Source organism: Balaenoptera ricei, chromosome 1 (assembly GCF_028023285.1).
Source record: "Balaenoptera ricei isolate mBalRic1 chromosome 1, mBalRic1.hap2, whole genome shotgun sequence".
NCBI classification, from domain to species: domain Eukaryota; kingdom Metazoa; phylum Chordata; class Mammalia; order Artiodactyla; family Balaenopteridae; genus Balaenoptera; species Balaenoptera ricei.
This window is the reverse complement of record NC_082639.1, coordinates 44,214,932-44,239,954: the sequence shown is the minus strand read 5'-3', so window position 1 is coordinate 44,239,954 and position 25,023 is coordinate 44,214,932. Positions and strand designations below refer to the sequence as shown.

The following is a 25,023-nucleotide window of genomic DNA, read 5'->3' as shown; positions in this document are numbered from 1 at the left end:
ACTGGCTCAGAAAACTAACATCTTTCTCAGTATTCTACACACAGTAAGTGACAAAGTGTAGCTTCAAATTAAAACCTGACTCAGGAACACAACTCTTAATCATATTATACTACACATGTGACGTTTTAATGGCTGAATAATATGCAGCCATTAAAAATTATAGTTCAGGGCTTCCCTGGTGGCGCAGTGGTTGAGAGTCTGCCTGCCAGTGCAGGGGACATGGGTTCGAGCCCTGGTCTGGGAGGATCCCACATGCCGCAGAGCAACTGGGCCCGTGAGCCACAATTACTGAGCCTGCGCGTCTGGAGCCTGTGCTCCGCAACAAGAGAGGCCGCAATAGTGAGAGGCCCGCGCACCGCGATGAAGAGTGGCCCCCGCTTGCCACAACTAGAGAAAGCCCTCACACAGAAATGAAGACCCAACACAACCATAAAAATAAATAAAAAATAAATAAATTAAAAAAAAAATTATAGTTCAAAGATATATTAATCAATAGAAAAATACTTATAATAAAAGGTAAGTTTTGGGCCTTCCCTGGTGGTCCAGCGCGTAAGACTCCGCACTCCCAATGCAGAGGGCCCGGGTTCGATCCCTGGTCAGGGAACTAGATCCCACATGCATGTCGCAACTAAGAGTTCACATGCCACAACTAAGGAGCCCATGAGCCGCAACTAAGAAGCTCGCCTGCTGCAACTGAGGAGCTGGCGAGCCACAACCAAGGAGCCCTGGAGCAGCTACTAAGGAGCCAGCAAGCTGCAACTAAGGAGCCTGTGAGCTGCAACTAAGGAGCCCATGAGCCACAACTAAGACCTGGAGCAACCAAATAAATAAATAAATAAATAAACAAAATTTTTTTTAAAAGGTAAGTTTTAAAAAATACATAGTTTATAGAACTTCCTCAACCTGATAAAGGTCATCCATGAAAAACCCAATTAGTATCATACTTAATGCTGAAAGTCTGAATACTTTCCCCCTAAAATCAGGAATAAGACAAAGAAATCTGCTCTCACCACTTCAATTCAACATTGTACTAAAGGTCCTAGAATTAGGCAAAAAAAACAAAAGAAAACCAAAAAGAAAGAAAAAGAAAAAAAGAAATAAAAAGCATACAGATTGGAAAGGAAAAGTAAAACTGTCTCTATTTGCAGGTAACATAATTTTGCAAAAGAAAATCCTAAGGAATTCACACCAAAAAAACTATCAGATCTGAAAAAGAAAAACCAAAAACAAGTTCATCATGGTTATAGGATATAAGATCAATATATAAAAATACCTATATTTCTATTCACTTACAATGAAAAATATGAAAATGAAATTAAGGAAACAATTCCATTTAAAATAGCATTGGGACTTCCCTGGTGGCGCAGTGGTTAAGAATCCACCTGCCAAGCAGGGGACACGGGCTCGATCCCTGGCCCGGGAAGATCCCACATTCTGCGGAGCAACTAAGTCCGTGAGCCACAACTACTAAGCCTGCGCTCTAGAGCTCGCGTGCCATGACTACTGAGCCCATGTGCCACAATTACTGAAGCCCGCACGCCTAGAGCCTATGCTCCCCAACAAGAGAAGCCACTGCAATGGGAAGCCTGCGCACCGCAAGAAAGAGTAGCCCCTGCTCACCACAACTAGAGAAAGCCCGCGTGCAGCAACGAAGGCCCAATGCAGCCAAAAAATAAATAAATAAATAAAATTTTTAAGTTATTAAAATGGTTACATACTTTACAGTTTACAAAGCGCTTTCACATTGACACATTTGATATTGTAATAACTGAGGAAGATGGACAACAAAGACATTATTTTTTAAGATGAGGAAACAGACTTCACAAAAGTTAAATGGTTGGCCCAATGAAGCAGAGACTGTGAGCTGCCAACCCTAAAACTTGTTCTTCTTTTCTTCCATGTTAATAAAACCTTTTATTTTTACCTGGGCACAGGACCACTTGTAACAAAGACTATATATCTCTGTATCCTCTGCAGCTAGGTGTAGCTAGGACACATAAGAAAAAGTTCAGAGGAAGTAATTCTTCAAATTCAACTTCTGCATCACAGAACTTTGCCTATTCTGTCTTATTTCCTGTGTTCTAAGTATGAATTCTTTCTGCTTTTTCTACTCTTCATTGTACCACCTTTCTAAATGTCTAAAATTCATCACCCAGATGAAACAAGATGCCCTTTGACCTCCGTTGGTAAGTTTCAAAATGATCTATTTATTTTCCAAAAGAGAAAATAAATGAAAGTTGGGTAACTATCAGAGGGGAGACATCTAAACCTTCTGAGTACATAATTTTTAGAAGTCATTTTAACAGAACAAACCCAGGTAGTAACATATGGACATTTATAATATTTAATTAATCATTCTAAAAAATTTTTTTCCGATTGATAAAATATGTCCACAAACAAAAACAGGTTTTTAGACCCCACAAATTTTTCCTTTTCAAAGAAAACTTCCCCTTATCTCTATGTTAATTCCTATTAGTAAGCATAAGACTTTTCTAGTCAGCTGCTCTTCTATTGGGAAGTACATGTGCCTAATAGTTAATCCACCTGGGCTTTGGAGCTAGAGTGCAAATCCCAACTTCTCATTTACTAACTGTGTGACACTACACAAGTTACCTATCCTTTCTGCTCCTAAGTTTTCTCATCTTATAATGTAGATAATAATAATACCTACTTCATAAAGTTACTGTGAGGATTCAATGAAATAAAACAGGAACCAAAGAACTTAGAATAATGGCAGTGCGTCTGGAAACACAGAGCTTGTAAGGGTCAGAGGCAGGATTCAAACCCAGGAAATGTAGCTCCAAGAGCTTATGCCCTTATCCACCATAATATACTACCTTTTCAACTTTATATACAAATTCTAAATATGTTATCTCACCTGATACTCAAAGGTCTGTGATGTGAACAAGGATAATCATCTCCATTTAAAGAAGAAAACAGAGACATTATATATCAAGCCAAGGACAGGACTAGAACTGTACTCAGATTATCTGAGAGCTACTCCAAAAACTATACTGCCATCTGTGACTCTGCAAATTCCAGTACTTTAAGCTAACACAGAAGTATTGAGAGATCAGTATTTCCTATTTTAGTAGTAGTAGTAGTAGAAGCCGTGCTGCAGCTTGCAGCATCTTAGTTCCCTAACTAGGGGTTGAACCCGGGCCATGGCAGTGAAAGTGCCGAGTCCTAACAACTGGACTGTCAGGGAATTCCCCTTATTTTTAAACACATAGCAGCAGCACAGGAGGATTAACAAAGAAAGGATAAAGCAGAAGCTGGAATTCCGTGTCTAAACAATTCATCTCTTGGAAATTCCTGCTCAGAGAGATTTTTCCCTTCACCAATTAGGCATACCCTAGGCAAAGTAAAAACAAAGTTCCTACTAAAAAAAGCAGAAAGGAGAGAAGGTCAAGTCTGATTTCATTTGGATCATAAGGAAATCCACACAGTTCAAAGACTAAACAATTTCTAGGAAGAACAAACAGGAAAGTTCTTTCTAATTAATTGAAATGGTTTCTACTCAATCTGGACCAACCCAGCTCTTCACTGCATAGCTTTTATCCTAACACTCTCCTAAAAAAAATTTCAAAGGCTCCATATCATCTAGAAGCACAGTTCTCATGCTGGGAACACATTCAAGGGGTTCCTAGCAGAGGTGTGCCAGGGGACTAAAGCTACAGTATTAACTTCGCACATTTTAGAATAGCAAACACACTAGAAGCTTATTTGAGGGGATGAGAGTATGGGAGGTTGGAGGAGAGGGAATCAAGTTATGCAACCAGTAAATAACTTAAAATATTTTTGTACTGAAACAAATATATTATGTAAAAGGCAAACACTACATGAATTTTAAGATAAAACACAAGATTACCAAGAAATTCCTGTTTGTAACACTGGTTTCAAGTAATTCCCTTTTCTATCCCACAGCAAATTTAGTTACCTCTGCTGTTAGAAGTTGGAAAAACAGAGACCTAAAGAATAAAGTGTAAACAATTCAGTAAGGTATTCAAAACGTTTTACTAACTGGCTCCAACCTTCCTTTCTAGCATTTTCTACTTTTCCCTTCTCCCTCCAAACATGCTACCTACTAGATACACTAAACTGAGTGTTCCCTAAAGCAACCTACTATTTACCATCACTTCCTAAGCACTGTGTAACAGGCACTTTCACACCTCTGAGCCTTTTTTTAGATTAGTCCTTCTATGTGGCAAAATCTCACACATCCTTCAACATTCAGTTCTGTGAATATCTTTCCTAATTTCCAGGGCAGAATTAATTTGACCCTCAGCACCTGGGTAATTAATCTGCACCATTAACTATTAGCTATTATGTACTGAATGACAGTTGTGTGGTACCAGGCACCAATCCAGCAACTTTATATATACTTGCAATCTTCCAGACAACCTTGTTTTGAACAAAGTAGGTAAACTAAGGCTCAGAAAAATTAATTTACTATGAAAGATAACACAGCCAGCAGATGGCAGAGCAAGAATAAAAATTACAAGAGTTATCATTCACGAAACACTATGTCTCAGGTCCTGGGTCAGAGCTCTTTAGATACATGAGCTCTTTCAATTTCTAGATTCTATGAATCAAGCACCATTACAATATGCATTTTAATGAGGAAACTGAGGTTTAGGTTAAATATCTTCCCCATATACACATGGCTAGCACGTTGATAAACTGGAACTCCAACTCAAAAATGAGGCCAAAGCTTATATTTTTAAGCTCTTAAGCCACTATACTATAATAATATCATAATCATAATTATTGGCATCATTATTTGTTAACATATGCTATGTGCTATATGCAATAAACTATGCTAAGTACATTACATATATAATTTCATTTACTTCTCATTAAAATTCTGTAAGTTCTATCAGTATCCCCATTCTATGAAGATGAAGACACTGAGGCTTTAAGGGGTTTATTAATTTGCCCAAGATGATACAGCTAATAAGTGCCAGAGCCAGGATTAGACCCCAGGCAATCTGATTCTAGAGTTAAGTCTGTGCTTTTACCACTACATAAGCTGCCCTTTATATCTGACTCCAAAGCTAGTTTTCTTTTATAATTCTATGTTACACCGTAGTTACTTATGACTGTATCTGTCTCCCCCACTAGACCATGATGCTGTTCAAGTTCAAGGAACATATTAATCCTTTCTGTATATCCTTAGCAGCCAAAACACTCCCTGATATTTACCTGTTAAAAGAAAAAAAGAACGAGTTCAAATTAGAATAGTGGTAAAGATACTTGTCCAGAGTCATAGTATTTGTAAGAACTGGGGCAAAGATGCAAACCTAGGTCTACTGATTATGAAGTCCATATCTTTTCCACTATACTGTACCATACCTCAGGACAATTATTAGTTTGTCACTGACATAAATGCCAAAAAACAACTTGGAGACCTGTTGGTTGTTGCAGTGACTCACACATGAGGCGATAATGCTATAGATTAGGGTAGAAGCAAAGAAAATGGAAAAAAAATCAAAAGTGAAAAATAAAAAAATATATATAAAAAAAATAAAAAATAAAAATAAAAAATAAAAAAAAAAGTGAAAAATAATTCAAAGGAAGAATTGACAAAATACAGTAAGTGACCAACTAGGAAATAGATGCTGATTTTTTCCGAATCCCCAGCACTTAGCACAAAGCCCGGCACTGTACTAGATACACGAGTATTCTCTGAAGGACTGACCAGCATTCATACAGCACACTTTTGACACACATTAGCGCATTTAGCCCTCACAACAGTTTTGTGGAGCTGGTATAATAGACACCATTTTGTATATGAGGAGACTGGAGATCAGAAAGAACAGTGTACCCAAGTTCATCTAGTTAAAAATGTGGCAGAATTGGGCCTTTGAACCGAAGTATTTAATTCCAAATACCATGTCCTTTTTCCTATCCCATATAGGCCACTCAGATGAAGGAGGGAAAAGGGTAGAGGAAGGAAAAGTCGAGATTTAAAAAAAAACAAAACAAAACCTCCATGATTTAAAGTAGTAGTTAACCAGGGGTAAATACGTGTGTGTGTGTGTGTGTGTGTGTGTGTGTGTGTGTGTGTGTAAAGAGTACAGTTAAGCACACAGGATAAAATGCTAACATTCGGGGAATTTGGGTGAATGTCTACATGAGAATTCTTCGTGTTATTTTTGCAACTTTTTATAAGTCTGAAGTTGTCAAAATAAAAAGTTAGAAAATAAAAATAAAAAATGAAATAGTAATTAATACTCCCATGAGGTCACTGACAAGACTGATAAGAAGACAAGGCAAGGAATTATTTCTTCAGGGGAATTTGTTAAGGCCGTGGAGAGTCTGCCTGCTTACGCAAGTACAGAAAAGGAACTAATAATGCTTCTGTGAGAGAATTCAGCTGAATATACAGATTAAAATATCATCCCCTACTGGTGACAGTGGAGTCATAAGAATAGATAAATTCTCAGGGGAAGTGATCAGAAGCGATAACTAAGCCCTGTAATTAACTATCACATGTACAGCAGGCAGAATGACATGGTCCCTGAACAATGGCTGAAAAAATATCCTATGGAAAACAGCAAAAACACCACCAGTCTGAAAGAACAGCACAGCCCTTTATTTAATTTTTTTGGTTAACACAGTGTTTTCTAGAACAGGATATAATCCTGACATTGTGAATCATTCAAATCAAGTGTACCCAGATTAGTCCTCTCAAATACTGCTGGTCAAAGTATAAACTGGCACAATTTTTCTGGATAGAAAAGACTTAATTACAATCTTAAAAACACCCAGTCTCTGAATCCAGTACTTATTCTAAGAATTTACCAAAAAAACCCAAAAAAAAACAAGAAAAGGGAAATAATCAGAGATATTAACAAAGGTATTTACACAAAGTGATTAATCAGTTTTTCTGACCCCCCCTAAAATAAACCCACATATAGAAATGTCTAAAACAGGGGGGAAATGGCAAGCAAATTATGGTATATCAACTCCATAGATAATTACATAGCAATATGTATGTTTCTAAATAACTTTTAAAGACAGTAAAATGCTAAGAATAAAGTTAGTCTAAGCAAAATAAAAACTGTACATGCAGCAGGATTTCACTTAAACATCTATACAGGCATAGGAAATGATATTGCCTGAAAAGTTATTTCAGAAGATTATAAAGCTACCTCTAAACTAAAAAATATGTTATGATAAATCTATAGAAAAGAGCAAGGGAAAGATTTAAAATAAAAAAGGATGGTTGACAGGACTTCCCTGGCGGTCCAGTAGTTAAAGAGTCCGAGCTTCCAATACAGGGGGCGTAGGTTTGGCAAGGCCCAAAAAAAAAAAAAACAAAACGGATAGTGAATACCTTGGATACCTTGGGGGTGGGTGGAAGTGGCATAGAAGAATGGGGCACACAAGGGAAAAAATGGCAGTGGTTATCTTCTATTTCTTAAGTTGGATGCTGCTCTTTAGATATTTGTTTACCATGTTCCATGGCTTACATAAATGTTTCATATAGTTTTCTAAATTATCAAATTATTAAAAATGAAAAAAGATAAAAGTAAAAATTTGTGGAAATGTAAATAAAGCTATATTCATGTTTCTGCTTTTCAAATATTAGAGGATAACCAAAAATCAATGTCAACTGAATCAATGATAGCCATACTTTTCAATAATATATGTATTCAAACTAGTAAAGACATTTTTTATTAGACTCAATAAAACTATCTTAATTTTGAATGAAAACATGTGCTTGTGTATTTATATACACACATATACACACACTTTTATTTTTCCTAAATTGGCCATAATGTAACTTCTTACCACTGCTCCTATACCCTTTCCCAGTCTTACATTCTCCAGAGGTTTTACCATCTAATAATGGTGGATTGGGTTGGAAAAGGAGTCTTGGCAGGGTTTTCAGGGGAAAGGCAAGGGACCAGCTATGATGTATAAAGGGAAGTAGATAGGAAATAAAAAGGGAATTTTAAGAAGCATATCTGTGAACTCTATTCTATTTTACAATGTTCAAACATCTGCAAATAAAGACTTTGAGTTACTACAAAATGACTTTTTGGCTGCAGGATTATGTTCCATGGATTATGACACTACTCTGAGACTAAACTACATGGATCACAGCTTAAATAGTTATACATAAGCAATTAAAGAATTTCTCCTGCTATTAAAGCTAGGTATATACACACGTATCTGCTCTTCTGCTCCTGTCTTTAGATGTCACAAAGCAGAACCTTGAAGTAACAACAAAACAAAAGAAAAAAACAAATAACACTGAAGAAAAGAACAACTAAGTTGAAAGGAGGTTAGGAGAGGTCTTGAAATGACACCTCCTAGGGGAGACACAGAAGGCTTTCAAATGTTGAAGAAAAGAAAAAAAAAAAGTAAGTAATAATGAGAACCTTCATCATTAAACATCTGTCTAGCACTTCAATTTATAAAGCCTTTTCAAAACAATCATTATGATTCTATGAAGTAAGGAGAAAAGAGATTATTTTTGTTGAGGAAGCTGAGGTTCAGAGAAGGAATGTTACCAGTGGTAGTCATACCTCCCCTTCTTTATATATTGCTGTCCCCTCTCCTCAGAGTGCCCTTCCCCACCTGTCCATCTATCAAATTCCTACTCACACTACAGGAGCCAGTATATATGTCCACTCCTCCATGAAGCTGTCCCTCATATCCCAAAACACAGATTTAATCACACTACATTTTGTATATAGTTCTATTACAATTTGCCACTGTATATAACTTATTTGTTTAGATGGCCGTCTCCCCCTCAAGACTATGAATTCAAGGAAAGTTAGTAGTTTTCAAATGCTTTTTGTCTATGGCCCACTTAAGTGGGGCAAAAAACCTCACCGCCTACCCATCCCTCTTGGTTCCCAAGTTCCAGTGGAGAACCATATTAACAAAGAAGTATCACTACTACAAGGGACTTTTACAGACATCTGCTTTAACAATAAAATGAATGTTTCCTATTTGAATAATAATACATTGTCAAAGTCTAAATTCGGAAATTTTTATGTCAAAAGTTCTATTAATGCAAATTTATATCACCACACACTAGATTAAAAATAAAGTTAAATCAATGATAATTCACAATTAAGATACAAAACTAGTAACAATAAAAAAAACTACTATCAACTCAAGACAACATTGCTGAGGCACTGATTACAAAGCTCTCTTCCAAGAAATTACTGGAATTCCAACAAGCTACATTTGTATTGTACATATTTAGTAGGAGCTTTGTAACACTTCCAAGTATCAGACAGACTTCTTCATAAGGAGTCTCTGAGGAATCACACATTGATACTCATTAGCTCTTACTAACCTTCTCATGGCTTTCTTTTAATCTTCCTAAATTTTAAATTTTCTTTCTTATACTCTCCTTCCTTGAAGTATTTAGTCGTCTATGCAATACTCAGCTAGAGGCATACTCAGTCACGTCCCTGTGACTTAGTTATATAATTTGTTGGTTGCTTTGTTTTATATATTTAAAAGCTTCATTCTGTGACTATATTGCCAGGGTCATGACAAAGAAGCATTTCAGCATTCTGAGCAGTGGGCTACTTATTTCTAGCAAGTGGGGAGGTGGGGGACACTGAGAACTGACTACATATTGCAATTGTAGTCTACTGTTGGAGGAGACTGGGGCTTCCACTGTTGCTGGTATGATAAAAAATGAAATAGATCCTCATAGATCAGGCATCTTTTATATCTGGGAACTAAAGTCCTCAAAAATGCATCCAATAAATTAATAGTTGAATGAATTAGTAAGTTACTAGATGGTAACTTATCTCAAAATTCATTTTATTTCTCCTCATGAAACTCCTTCAGGAAATATCTGACACAAAAAGTATTGAGATTGCCTTAATTTCTCAAGACAGACCTTGTGGACTTCAAAACTGCTGAATAATGAGGTCTCTCTTTTGCTTAATTAAAAGGAAAAATACACCTTACAGATGATGCCAGTAACAGTAGCTTACAGTGAATAAAGCAAATTCACATCCTTTATTTCATTTGATAACTTTATGAAGTAAAAAAGGAACTTTATGAAGCAAAAGGAAGTAAAAGGAAATATATTACAAATTTCATTTTACAGTTAAGGAAGCTGAGGCACAAAAATGAAGTGATGCTTCCAGAGGCATTGTGCTTAGCAGGAAGAATACTGGACCAAGATTTGAATTCAGTGCTGTTAGACTGCAAATTACCTAGCTCTTCTGATCCTCAGTCCTGTCCTTTGTAGAATGGGGATAATATTAGTACTTATCTCATGATGCTATTGTCAGGATGAAGGGCAAAAATGTGTTTAAAGCCCCCAGCACAATGCCTAACAGAGTAATTACTCAGTAAATGTTCCCTTCTCACTTAATAGTCATGATCTTGCACAAGTTATATAAATTCAAGTTTCAGACACACAGGGCAGAAGGTTCATGATTGTAAATTCTCAAGAGAGAATTTTCCCATCCAGAGACCATGTCAAGATAAATAAGTTCCTTTGTTTCCCTACACCATCAGGCAGATATTTTTTAGTCTACATTTTCACCAACGGTGTGGGCATTTTGTTAGGTGTTAGGGTCCTGACTTTATGTAGTTGTCTCAGTTCCGACTCATATGACAGGCTCAAAAATCTCATCTCCTACCTGAAAGGCTCCTAGGACTGACAGATCCTCCAATAGAAGGCAATGGCTCTGACAGTGCTCCTTTTTTTTGTAACCCTGGATGATTTTTTCCTAAAGATTGGACCAGATACCAGGTGACTACAAAGATTACAAACTTGACAATTTCAGTATTAGAAATAAATTTTTTTACTGACATCTCTCTGAAGGACTATGTAACACTGCAGTGAAAAGCATGGGCTTGGGAGTCAGACTGCCCGGATTAAAATGCCAGCTCTACCACTTACAAAACAATATAACTTTAGGCATAAGTACTTAATCTCCCCATACCTCAGTTTCCTGATCTGTAAAATACAGACAATAACAGTACCTACATCACAGGATCGTTGTCAGAATTAAATAAATTTTAGGTGAAAGACACTTAGAACAGTGACTGGCATATATTAAATGCTCAATAATGTTAGCTACTACTATACAATATAAACTCCATAGAACAAACACTATGTTTTGCTCACTGCTGTATTCCCAGAGCCAACAATAATGCCTACTACGTAGTAGGCACTAAATGTTTGTTGAATGAATAACTGAACAGTCAAGCACAAATTTATTATTAGGTGTACTTAAAATACTTATTTGCTCCTAGAGAAAGAGACTATATGTCTAGAGAGAAATATTAAGTCCCAAGTCTAGCCTTGAAATTAAACAATGGGATTGAAAAGCAGACAAATGTCATTTGAGTTCATTTGGATATAAGAAACTTCAGATATTGGAACAATCTTTGATTCCTCATTTTAGTAGTATTCCATGGACAATCTCTTTTTAGTTTATGGGGTTTTTTTCCCCCCTTGTATTTTTTACTACTGATTCAACCAAGTTAGACTTCCAGGAATAAACACCTAATGTAACCTTAGGTTTGATCTAATCCCTTTACCTTCTTTCCCCAAATACAATCATTTTACGAATGAGGAAGAAGGTCAAGAAGGTAGTACCAAAGGCACAGATATATTGTGCTCAAGGGTACAGATCTTTTGAATTATTTGGCATGGACTGAGGGGAATTATTTTTCTTTTTAAAAAAAACCACCAACTAGGGAATTCCTTGACGGTCCAGTGGTTAGGACTCTGCGCTTCCACTGCAGGGGGCGTGGGTTCGATCCCTGGTCAGGGAAACAAGATTCCACATGCCATGTGGCGCAGCCAGAAAAAACAACAACAACCAAAAAAAACCCACCAACTACTCTTCAGAGATCCCTAGACACCAAATAAAAATGCAGGTAAGGCAAGCTTCTTTCATGTACCACTTCAAGGCTTGGGCAGTGTGGCAAATGGCTGTGTGTTAAAGGGCAAGGAGCTAGATTTCTATCTAAAAAAGATCAAGGCCTGCAAAGGTAAATAAATCCCCTTCCCTTCCATCTTAGCTCATGTAATAAAGCTATTCTAAGAAACCAAACAAAAATTCAGGTCAGTAATCACTGAGCAGATGAGCAGATCATAGGAATCAACAACTCAAAGATATACTTTTGCATTATTTTCCTCTAAACTACTAGCATTAGTTTGTTTTTTTTTTTAAGGTTTTTTTTTTGTTTTGTTTTGTTTTTTTAATTAATTTATTTATTTATTTATTTTTGGCAGTGTTGGGTCTTCGTTTCTGTGCGAGGGCTTTCTCTAGTTGTGGCAAGCGGGGGCCACTCTTCATCGCGGTGCGCGGGCCTCTCATTATCGCGGCCTCTCTTGTTGCGGAGCACAGGCTCCAGACGCGCAGGCTCAGTAATTGTGGCTCACGGGCCCAGTTGCTCCGCGGCATGTGGGATCTTCCCAGACCAGGGCTCGAAACCGTGTCCCCTGCACTGGCAGGCAGATTCTCAACCACTGCGCCACCAGGGAAGCCCCTAGCATTAGTTTTGAAATATAATATGGTAAACAGAGAAGCTCAGTTAATAATGAAAAGAGCACTGGGCTTGCAGTCAGTCCTGGCTCTGCTACTTAGTAGCTGTGTGTCCTTAGGCAAATAAATTAACTTATCAGTTTTCTTATCTGTAAAACCAATGCTAAACCTCTATCTCGACTACCTCACAAAATGGCGGTGAAGAATAAATGGGATGTGTATGAACGTGTCTTTAAAATACTGAAGTACCATGGAAATATTAACATAATTGAATGAAGGGTTTCTGGTGTGAAAAATTGGGTAATATATTAATGGAGTTTACACAAAATTAAAACCTATAAAAGCAGCTTGGGACTTCCCTGGTGGTGCAGTGGTTAAGAATCCGCCTGCCAATGCAGGGGACATGGGTTCGAGCCCTGGGCCGGGAAGATCCCACATGCCCCCGGATCAACTAAGCCCGTGTGCCACAACTACTGAGCCTGCACTCTAGAGCCCACGAGCCACAACTACTGAGCCCATGTGCCACAACTACTGAAGCCCGTGCACCTAGAGCCTGTGCTCCACAGCGAGAAGCCACTGCAATGAAATGCCCGAGCACCGCAACGAAGAGTAGCCCCCGCTCACCCCAACTAGAGAAAGCCTGCGCGCAGCAACAAAGACCCAATGCAACGAACACCCAATGCAGCCAAAAATAAAACAAATAAATTTATAAAGAAGAAAGAAAAAAAAAAAAGCGGCATGCCCTGATTCCATAGTACTATAGGTAATAGAATATATCTACTTTACTAAAATATTTACCTTTAACATGCTAGAATCTTACTACATTTTTTTAAGAGGTGGAAGGGATCACAGAGAGGATTTAATACAACCTTTTCACTTTAGAGATTTAAAAATGGAGGCACAGAGAGCTAAAACGATTTGCCATAGGTTAAAAGGCCTATGAAAAGAATATAACTGATATTACGTAACTAAGAACATTGAAACTTTTTTAAAATGCCCCTAGAAAAGGAGAATATGACATTGAACAGGCATTAAGATGCTTTTGAGAGCTAAGAGAAGTGTTTATACGAGGGAGAACTGGAGATAGGAAAAAAGAAAAAAGATCTTTATACAGAGCTAATAAAATGTTTAAATAATTAACCACCCCTCTACATTTACCAGTCACTGATTCTTTACTATCTGTATTTAAATATTCTGTTCTCCGGAAGGATACCTCCACAAATTACAGACAAATAATTTGCAAATTTTTATACAAAGGGATATTGCTTTGCAATTCATCTTGAAATCACTTGGCTTCTTTCCCAACTCTTTCTGATGAACTCTTCTGGACAGAAATGTTTATCCTAGGTCAAAAGTATCACTTAACGCTAGTAAGAGAAACTAGTCTGATCCAAAATTTCTTACCCATCAAAACTCTTTTTCCCCTCAGGGGACCTGTACAGAGTGTTCACCTTTTTTTCCCCTTTTTCATGATTCACATCTCAGTTAACATCACCTTATGCACTTCTCTACAAAATACACACATTCTTTCATTGAACAAATATTTATTTACTTACCGTGTCTCATGCATTATGCCATGTGCTTAAGACATGAAGCTGAAAAAATACAACTCTGTTCTTACCCTCAGAGACCTCATAATCTGGAGAGAGAGCCAGCCTCCTTAACAAAAATACCACCACCACCACCGGCTAACTGCTGTAACCAAAGCACATACAATGTACAGGGGAGGCAAACAAGAAAGGAGGAACCCAAGGTTGCCTGAGGGTAAATGAAGGCTTCACAAGGAGGTAGAGTTTAAGGGGACACCTGAAGGTTAAATAATCAAGAAGGGCACAGCATTCTAGGATAAAGGAACAGCGTAAGCAAAACTAGAGGCACGATAAACAGCATGTGTGCTCAGTATTACTGAGCAGGAAATGCAACGACTTTTTCTCGTAAAATGATTAGCTCATTAAAGAATTAGATCTTAAGAATCCTAGTATACTATGTAAAACTATTTGCTGAGCCCCCACTATGTGTTAGATGCTGCCAAGTACACAGGATACAGATCTTTGTAGACCCATTGCTGGCCGTATGTACAGCTGCCACCTGAGTTGTGCAGTACAATCCATGTGGCTGCAGCAGCGCTATAAGACCACTATAAACTAGCGGGGCCTAAACTGTAGGTTCCTTAAGCATAGTGAAGAGTCCACAAATTTACATGCATACCATGTATGCTCTGTCCACAATAATATCTTGAAATGTACACTATCAGTGCACAGTAGATGCTGTTAGAATTAAGAGTGCAGTATCACTTTAAAATAATACTTAATTTCTACCAGCCTTTTGGTTTTTTCCCCCAATTGATGTATTCTAAAAGCATATTCCCGTCATGTGTCTCAAGCTTTTCAATGTTAAAAAGGTATCTAAATGCTAAACACAGAATGCCACCAACATCTGATACTCTCCAAATGCTTTGTAGAAAGACGATTTGGCAATATGGATCAAGAACCATAAAATTATATACACCCTTTGACATATTCAATAAATATGAATTACTTTTATAATGGAAACAATAGTACAAATATTTTAAATGCCTGAATTCAGTTTAGATTCCTACAGTCTCATAGAGCACAGGGAAGGTGTTTGAAATAGCACAGACTTAGGGGTTGGACAAACCTGTGCTTGAATCCTGTTCTGTCACTTATTAGGTATATGACTATAGGAAAGTTACCTGATTTCTCAAAGCCTCAGTTTTCTTAACTGTTCAATGAGAAAGCATCATCAACCTCATGGAACTGTAAAGATTAATTAGTACATCATCTGATACGTTGTGTGCTCACTAAATGTTTGAGATCATGCTCTCTAAAATAAATGTCCCAGCATTCAAGAATTTTGTTTTGGGCTTCCCTGGTGGTACAGTGGTTAAGAACCTGCCTGCCAACACAGGGGACACAAGTTCGATCCCTGGACCGGGAAGATCCCACACACCGTGGAGCAACTAAGCCCGTGCACCACAACTACTGAGCCTGCGCTCCGGAGCCCGCATGCCACAACTACTGAAGCCCGTGCGCCTAGAGCCTGTGCTCCGCAACAAGAGAAGTCACCACAATGAGAAGGCCGCACACCACAACGAAGAGTAGACCCCGCTCGCCGCAACTAGAGAAAGCCCGTGCACAGCAACGAAGACCTAACACAGCCAAAAATAAAAAAACAAAAACAAAAAAAAGTTCTGTAAAAAGAAAAAGAATTTTGTTTTAACATTATTTTCCCATTTTAATTATTAGCATTAAAAATGTCTTTTATTCTATTGCAGATAATGACTATTTCTGCTACTTATTGGTTATATGTTTTTAATGGTTAGCTTTAGAATCTATGCAAAAGGTAGTGTTCTAGCCAGCATTTCCTAATTCATGGATGATTCAATCATTAAATTCAACATTTATATCTATTTCATTTTGTATATTTAAAAATATTTTTTAATTGAAGTATAGTTGATTTACAATGTTGTACCAATCTCTGCTGTACAGCAAAGTAATTCAGTTATACACATGTAAACATCGATTTGTATATTTTTGACCATCTAATAAAATAATTATTTAAATTTTTCTCCTGTAAAAACAGAATAGTTGAGAGTATCCTAAAATTTATCCACTGAACATGTATGAATTAGTGGAAATGAGAAAACTGACTCATCATATTATAGTCACGCAGTTGTTATAACTTCATCTGAACACAGAACAACACAGTAATTTTAAATTATTTTTATTCTTAGAATGAACTGTTGGTTAAAGACAGGAAACACAAGCTGCACTGATGATGAAATAAGAGTAAATGAGTGCATTTATCTTCTCAGGATTCTTAAATGGTACATCAAGATATCTCAGTATTTTTTTTAAGTATTAAAAAAAGAAATGTGATGATAGTTATATCCAACCTGGATTTTCAATATTAGAAATAAACTATCCATACCACCAATGTTTTATTTGTGGAGACAAGCTTGCAAGCAACAGCCTAGAACCATTCTTTTTATTTTGTCATTTAGAAACAAAACAGAAAAATTATAAAAACCTACTGATTTTTATTGATCCACCTCCTAGAGTAATGAAAATAAAAACAAAAGTAAACAAATGGGACCTAATTAAACTTAAAAGCTTTTGCACAGCAAAGGAAACCATAAACAAAACAAAAAGACAACCCACAGAATGGGAGAAAATATTTGCAAATGAAGCAACTGACAAGGGATTAATCTCCAAAATATACAAACAGCTCATGCAGCTCAATATCAAAGAAACAAACAACCCAATCAAAAAATGGGCAGAAGATCTAAACAGACATTTCTCCAAACAAGACATACAGACAACCAAAAAGCACATGAAAAGATGCTCAACATGTCTAATTATTAAAGAAATGCAAATCAAAACTACAATGAGGTATCACCTCACACCAGTCAGAACGACCATCATCAAAAAATCTACAAACAATAAATGCTGGAGAGGGTGTGGAGAAAAGGGAACCTTCCTCACCGTTGGTGGGAATGTAAATTGGTACAGCCACTATGGAGAACAGTATGGAGGTTCCTTTAAAAACTAAAAATAGAGTTGCCATATGATCCAGCAATCCCACTCCTGGGCATATATCCAGAGAAAACCATAATTCAAAAAGATACATGCACCCCAATGTTCATTGCAGCACTATTTACAATAGCCAGAACATGGAAGCAACCTAAATGTCCATTGACGAAGGAATGGATAAAGAAGATGTGGTACATAGATAAAATGGAGTATTACTTAGCCGTAAAAAAGAATGAAATAATGCCATCTGCAGCAACATGGATGGACCTAGAGATTGTCATACTGAGTGAAGTAAGTCAGACAGAGAAAGACAAATATCGTATATCGCTTATAAGTAGAATCTTAAAAAACGGTACAAATGAACTTATTTACAAAAGAGAAATAGAGTCATAGCTGTAGAAAACAAACTTATGGTTACTAAGGGGGAAGCAGGGTAGGGGGTTGGGAGACTGGGGTTGACATATACACACTACTATATATAAAATAGATAACTAATAAGGACCTACTGTATAGCACAGGGAACTCTACTCAATACTCTGTAATGACCTATATGGGAAAAGAATTTTAAAAAGAGTGGATACATGTATGTATAACTGATTCACTTTGTTGTACACCAGAAACTAACACAACATTGTAAATCAACTATAGTCCAATAAAAATTAATTTTAAAAAAACCCACTGATTTTTAAAGTACAAAAAAAGCAAGAATTCCTAATTTAAGGTTAAAAAGTCAGTTCTTATCTATTTTGATGCCATAAGCATAATTAATTTCAATCTACACTGTAATAGATATTCATTTAAAAATATACTTTATCTTATGTTAATGTGTCATTTGTTGAACAGTAATGGCTGAAATTTGTTTTAAGGTATTTTGTTCAGTATATTATTAAATAACCTATATATATAATTCAAAAATAAAATATATACATTAAATACATAAATATTAAAATTACTCCTTTCTCATATCACACAAAAACTATTTTAAAAAATTAAATAAGGTTGGGAAGTGCTAATTCTCCCTCTATATGACCTAACACCTGACCTTTGGGAGACTTACTGTTTGTAAATTAAGGACTTTGGTATGGTAAATTTACCTTGTTTTCATATTCTCATAAATCCCTAAAGGCAGCATATATGAAAACCGAGGCCCAGAGAGCAAAATTGCAAAGCTGTTAGTGATCCTATAACTCCTTAGTAATGCCTCTGTGGAAAATTCACTTAGCCAAAAAGTGGTGTGCCAGATCTTCCTATTTCATTTCCCTATACTCTCCTTCCTCCAATTTAAATCATCACCACCACCACCACAAGGTTAGGGTGAAAGTTCACGCACTTCCTTTTCACCCAGACTAGTGCAACAGCTCTTGCCACTCCAAATCATGTTTCATATTGATTTGGAGTGATCATCCTTAAAATCTCTTATGATAATTCCTTCACATCTTTCAAGGTACCCAAGGTTTTTACAATGAGGCCCAAACTCCTGAGCCTGTGATTCAAGGTCCTCCATAATTTGACCCTAGGCTCACCTAGTCTTGCATCCTATCACACCCTTAACGCTAGAATCATACATTTCCCTGCATACATCCTTCAGTTTCAGCTTCTATGCTCAAGCTAGTCCCTTTGCCAAGAATGGCTTTCCTTTCCAAGCTCTTACCCAATAAAATCCAGAAGTTAAAACTCCAATTCAAATGTCCCTTCTCAACAAAGCCTCCCTGACTTTTTCTGATCCTCCCCAAAGTCATCCATCCATTCAACAAATATTTATTAAGCACTTATTATGCACCAGGCACTATGTAGGTGTTAAAGGTACAATATGAGCCAAACAAACACGGTCTCTACCTTCAAAGAGCTAATACTTACCTCATTGGGTTGCTATGAGGATTAAATGAGATAAAATATGTAAAGCACTTAAAACAGGGCCTATACACAGTCATGTTCAATAAATATTAGCTATTAGTGTTGCTGCCTAACCATACTATTTAAAATAGTTGCCATACACAAATAGATGTCACTTTATACCTTACCCTGATTCGTTTCTTCTTAGCATTTATAACTATTCTCATTATACATTTGTTTACTGTCTATCTTCCTTACCCCAAGGGACCATGTCTTTTTTTTTAAACCACTGTAACCACAATGCCTAGAACATTACCTGGCCCTCAGAAGCTAGTCAAAAGCCACTTCTGTATCAATGATTTTTATGGTCTGGGGGTAGAGACAGACATTAACCGAAAAGTCATAGCAAGAAATACAAAATTACAATTGATGTGTACTCTATGAAAGAGAGTTACATAATGGAGGTGTGTGACTTAGGGTTGTTTGGGAGTTTTTTCTGATGAGTAGGCAGGGCAGTTGGGGTTTCCCTGACTTCCTTGAGCTGAGAACTCCTGGATATGCAGGGTTAACAGGCAAGAGAGAGTACTATCACAGGTCATTCACATGTGCTATTTGTTCTATCTAGTTTTCCACAACACAACTCCTGTAATTTAATCCTTTACGTTTCTTCCTGAAAGTAGGATCCTTTGGGAAGCCATCCCTAACTATTCAAAACACAACATAACAATGAAAATTTTGAAAAATATAAAGTACGAAGCTTTATAATAATGTTTGGTTGTATTTATTGAGTGCCTACTACACCTGTTACACAGGGAAATTTTTTTAAGTAGCCTCTACGAATAATTCCTAGCTCATAATAAGCTAATATTTTGCCTTCTCTTCACCTCTCCCATACATATACTTTTACACTGTGTGTATGTGTTTTAACAAGTAAGGAAAAATCCAGTTAGTTGGAGACAAAGTCTAAACCATAACCATGTCTAATGTCTTTCTAGTCTCATTTCCTACTACACATCCTCATTCCTGCATTCTTCATGTCACATAAAGGTAATCCTGCCACCTACAATACATCCTAATTACTTTCTACTCACATGCACAACAAAGCATTCTTCCCCTACCCAAAATGATCTATATAAATCCTATTCACCTTTCAGGCCCAGCTCAAACGGCACTTTTGGATCCTAAATACCCAAAAAGGAGTTCATAACTCCCTCTGTACTCATACATTCATTCTCAGTGGGAAGGCTAACACTTCCAAAAATCTAGCCATTTGGTGTATCTGATGGGACAGCTCTTTATTCTGAAAAGAAGATCATCACATCTTACTAAATTTCCTTTTTGCATCAAAAATAAGATTCTCAAACTCACTCTTTCTGTGTAGTCCACTAGTTGCCTCAGATTTCAGTTCAAGATTATATTTGTCAGATAGGAAAATGAGACCATAAAGTGAAATCATTCAAGCACCTACTTGGCCTGGGCACTGGTAACAGCAGGAGTTAAGTAAGGCATAGTCACTGCCTAGAAGAACTCACATTTCAGGGGAAGAAACAGGTTAACATACAATGACAGTGTGATGAGTTGTGAATGTGAAGGGTTGTTGTGGAGGCAGACACGAGAATGAAAACCTGAAAATGCAGAGTCAGTGAGTTAGGGAAAGTTCACCGATTAAATAACTTTATAATAAACCACTTTCCAAAAAAGCAGATGGGGAAAAAACAGAAATTAACTAACCTCCTAGGAGAACATAATTATCAGGACTTCGTTTTGAGTAGAATGTCTTATTCCTCCCAGAGATCAAAATTTAGATTGCTGCATATAATGGAGCAATGGGTTCATTAAATGAACTGCAAACCATGTGTAACCCAACTCAATGAAAAACCCACTGACGCTTCAAACAGGCAAGAGAAACAGGAAGGAGAGAGAAAATTTGCAAATGTAAGGCTCTCCCAACTAAAAGCAGAGAGGGCAAAACAAATGAAGATAATACAAGGTATTAAAGAGACTGTCACAATCTGACTGCCAAGCTGATTTTCGGTCTCCAGATGCTCTGGTCTCTGCCTCCAAACAAAACCCATTTGTTCGGAGTAATAGTAAAGCTTGTAAATAAATATTTTTAAATTTCCCAAACTGTACCTCCACATTAAAAGATACTCAAAAAAAAACATTCATTTTAAAACATTTTAAGTTATTTCTGTCAAAAGGCTAGATATCTCATAAGGCCATAGTATGCATGCCGGCCCTCACCCCAAGCCTCACTCCATCACTCCAAAACACACTATCACTCAGGTTTTGCACTGACATTAGGTAATAAGGCTTGCAGGCTCTCTCCAACACCTCCAATCTCCCTCTTCCCTCTACAAAAAAGAAAAGGAAGAAGAAAGCCTGCGACCCCCTATCTGCCCGCCCTACAGCTCCAGGGAAGCAATCGTCCTCAAATTGTTCCTGCTTAGACCCTTGAATCCCGTAGAAGGAAATGGGGACAGCTGTGAGAGCGGGGAAGAGAGGACATCCGATAAGGGGGAGAGGAAATGTGGATGGTGGAGGACGAAAAGGAGAAAGGATACAGAGAGGAGAGGGCAGTGGAAATAAAATGGTGAAAGGGGGTAAGAAGCGAGAGCAAAGAGCAGGAGCGAAAAAGAGGGAGGAAAAAGAAGGACGGCGCAGACTTCCCGAGAGAACAAGGCAAAATGGTAGAGGAGAAAAGGAAGGTCGGGTTAAAGGACGAGGAGGAATAGGCAAAGGGGAACGCGAAAGAAGCTGTCACTGGGGGTGATTTAAAAAAAGGGTGTCACCGAGTGGAGAGAGATTAAGGGGGAGGAGGGTTGTCAACCCAGTAGGTGGCCGGGGACCAAGGGGAAGAAGGAGTCGGTCACCGAGGGGGAGGTAACAAGGTGGGGAGGTAAAGGCAGGAGCAGACGGGGTATCAGAGCTGGAGAGGGCAGGGCCGCGGGGGCCAGGGTGGCTGGCGGCTGCGGCTCAGGCAGGCCTCGCTCCCTCACCATGGCTGCGCCGGCCTGGTCCTCGGGCATGCAGCCTCTGTCCTGGGTTCCGCGGCGGGCCGGGCCTGAGCCCGCCCCCAGGCTGAACCTGCGCGGGGGCTCCAGGAGGCTCCGACGAACGGCGGCTCCGGGCTTGGCCCAGGCCTCGGCCTCCCTGCTTCACAAGCTGGAAGGACAGCAGCCGCAGCCGCAGCCGCAGCCCGACCCGGAGCACAGACTCCGCCCCCGAGGCCCCGCCCTCGCCCGCCAGCCGGAGCTTGGCCCCGCCTCCTCTCTGTCACTGCGCAGACTCGGCGGAGGAGTCCCAACAATAACCCCCACCAGCTGCGCCGCCCCCGATTTCTGGCTTCTCCCCCTCCCAAGCCCTTAAAGGAGACACACTTACTCAAATAACTAGAGCTTACAAACAAGAGCTTTAAATATACGACGTAAAAATATATATATATATATACGACGTAACAGGAGATTTGAGCTGTCACTCCTTTCGGTCACCTATAGACCCCCGTGCTCTGGTTCATTGTCATTCATTCTTATTGTCATAATTCTTGGTGATTTCAGTTGTTTCAGATGATTCCTCCAATGCCCTAACTTCTCAGGTTCCTCTCCTCTAGGGATCACCCTTGCCTCAGCCTCTCATTTCCTTGCTCATACTTTAGGTCTTCACATTTCCAGTAACTGTAACTCCTCTATAATCTCAGTTTTAATCACCCAACACTCCCACCTCAACCTCCTTCCTTTCTAGCTCACTTCCTCTAATACCCAACTCCAAAAATTCTTCAACTCCACCAAGACTCAGAATCCTACTACCTTTTCACTATTCTTCACACTATCCTATGTCCTCATTTCCTTTCATGAACAGCTTAGCTTCTATGTCCATTATGAAAATCAGTCCTAGGTATTCACCTTCATTTCTCCAGTCCTTCTTTCCTTTCCCTGTACTCACCTGAGGAAACTGTAATCCTGTAGCAAAAGGGGGTAGAGTGGAGAAAAAGGCAAAATCATACTCACTGGCCTCCACCTACATTTGATATCATTATCATCAAATAAGCCCTTAATGCTTGACTATCCTACTACATTTCTCCAGTTTCATCACTCCCCTACCCCACTAGATAACTATTTCATATCTCTCTCTTCAAACTTCCAATACTTCTTTTTTTTAAAAATAAATTTATCTATTTTATTTATTTTTGGTTGCGTTGGGTCTTCGTTGCAGTGCGTGGGCTTCTCACTGCGGTGGCTTCTCTTGTTGCAGAACATGGGCTCTAGGCACGCAGGCTTCAGTAGTCGTGACACGTGGGCTCAGTAGTTGTGGCTTGCGGGCTCTAGAGCACAGGCTCAGTAGTTGCGGTGCACGGGCTTAGTTGCTCCGTGGCATGTGGGATCTTCCCATACCAGCGCTGGAACCCGTGTACTCAGCATTGGCAGGCAGATTCTTAACCACTGCACCACCAGGGAAGCCCCCAATACTTCTCACTTACCTGATGATGTCGCTTCCAGTTTACTGTGAAATGAAGCAAACAAAAGAGAACGTCTATAAGTTCCCGCCACCACTACCACCACCACAACTTGCAACCTACCTATAACTCTGCTCTGCTTGTAACTCTGCTCCTATACTCTGCCTTCCTTTCCTTACTACAAACGAACTATTTGCCTTTTAGCTAAGGTCAAACCCTCCTCAATTCTTCTCAAACTATCTGTGCAAAAGGACTTGTTTTCTCCCCGCAATTAGCCATAAACCTATATTTTTGTAAAATGCAATAAAAATTACTAGAAAATTAAATTTAAAAAGACATACAAAATGCAAGCCCAAGTATAGATATAGATATAGATATAGATATAGATATAGATTTTTTACCCTCCTAACCATTCTTAAGTGTACAGTTCAGTGGCATTAACTACATTCACATTGTTGTGCTACCATAACCACCATCCAGCTCCAGAGCTCTTGTCATCCTGCAAAACTGAAACTCTGTATCTATTAAACAATAACTCCTCATTCCCTCCTCCCCCAAGATCCTGACAACAACCATTCTATAATACTTTCTGTCTCTATGAATTTGACTACGCCAGTCAGATTTTTTTTTTTTTTATTAGATCCAATAGGCATAAAATTTTTCTGTCAAATTGCTATAAAAGTTTCTGAATATTTACTCTTGATTTCTGTCACAAACTGGTGACAAACTTTTGTGGACCATCACTAGTATACAGGTCACACTTTGAGTAGCACAGTGCTAGGTTCCTACCATTTCACTTTCTCAAAGACACCTATCCAGCAATTCTCCTCTCTTCTATGTCATGATTTTTCTGTTTTTCTTTCCCATTGGCATATCAAAATGAATGTATTTCTTCCATCTTAAAACAAAACAAAACCTCTCTTGACTGAGCTTGACCTTTCAGCCCCCATTTCTCTGCTCTTTTTTACAGCAAAATGTCTCACAAAGGTGGTCTGTACTGTAGTTGATGTCTTCACTTCCTTTTTCCCATTTCCTGTGGAACCCTGTCCAGTTGAGCTTTCCCCTCACCACTCCACTGAAATGCTCTTGTCAAGGTCAGCAGTGATGTCCATTTACTCACAACGATCAGTAATCAGTGTTACTTGACCTACCAAGAGCACTAGACACAGCTCATCAATTCCTCCTCCTTGCCTACTATGACACTCCACTGCCCTGGTTCTTCTTCTGTCTTACTGGCTGCTCTTGGTCTCTCCACATTTCTCTGACCTCTAAATACTGCAGTGCCAGGAATTCCCTGGTGGTCTGGTGGTTAAGACTCTGTGCTTCCACTGCAGGGGGCACGGGTCAGGGGAACTAAGATCTCTCAGTGCAGCCAAAAAAAGAAAAAAACACTAAATACTGCAGTGCCCCAGGGCTCAATACTTTGACCTCTTACCTTTTCCATTTATACTCACTCCTTAATGATTTTATCCTATCACATTACTTTAAATACGATCTATGTAATGACAATTCCCCAAATTACACCTCTACTCCAGACCTCTCTTCTGAATTTCAGACTTATATATCCAACTGCCAACTTGTAAACATCCCCCTTTGTATGTCTAATAGATTTTTATTATTCCTAGTAGCCATTCAATAGAGTTCCCCTCAAGTCTACTGGCCATGAATAAACCAGCAAATAGCAAAGGGA

At 38.4% G+C, this 25,023-nt stretch overlaps 1 protein-coding gene across 2 annotated transcripts in view; it reads right to left on the bottom strand.

Moving 5' to 3' along the window:
* The window catches only part of ZYG11B (zyg-11 family member B, cell cycle regulator), a 76,665-nt gene extending 54,575 nt beyond the window's left edge, over positions 1 to 22,090 (bottom strand). For both annotated transcript variants that reach the window (XM_059922551.1, XM_059922561.1), the window contains exon 1: positions 21,880 to 22,090. In XM_059922551.1, the coding sequence (XP_059778534.1) occupies positions 21,880 to 21,909 (30 nt within the window). In that variant the 5' untranslated portion in view covers positions 21,910 to 22,090. The remainder of the gene's footprint in view (positions 1 to 21,879) is intronic.
* Positions 22,091 to 25,023: the final 2,933 nt, after the last annotated feature.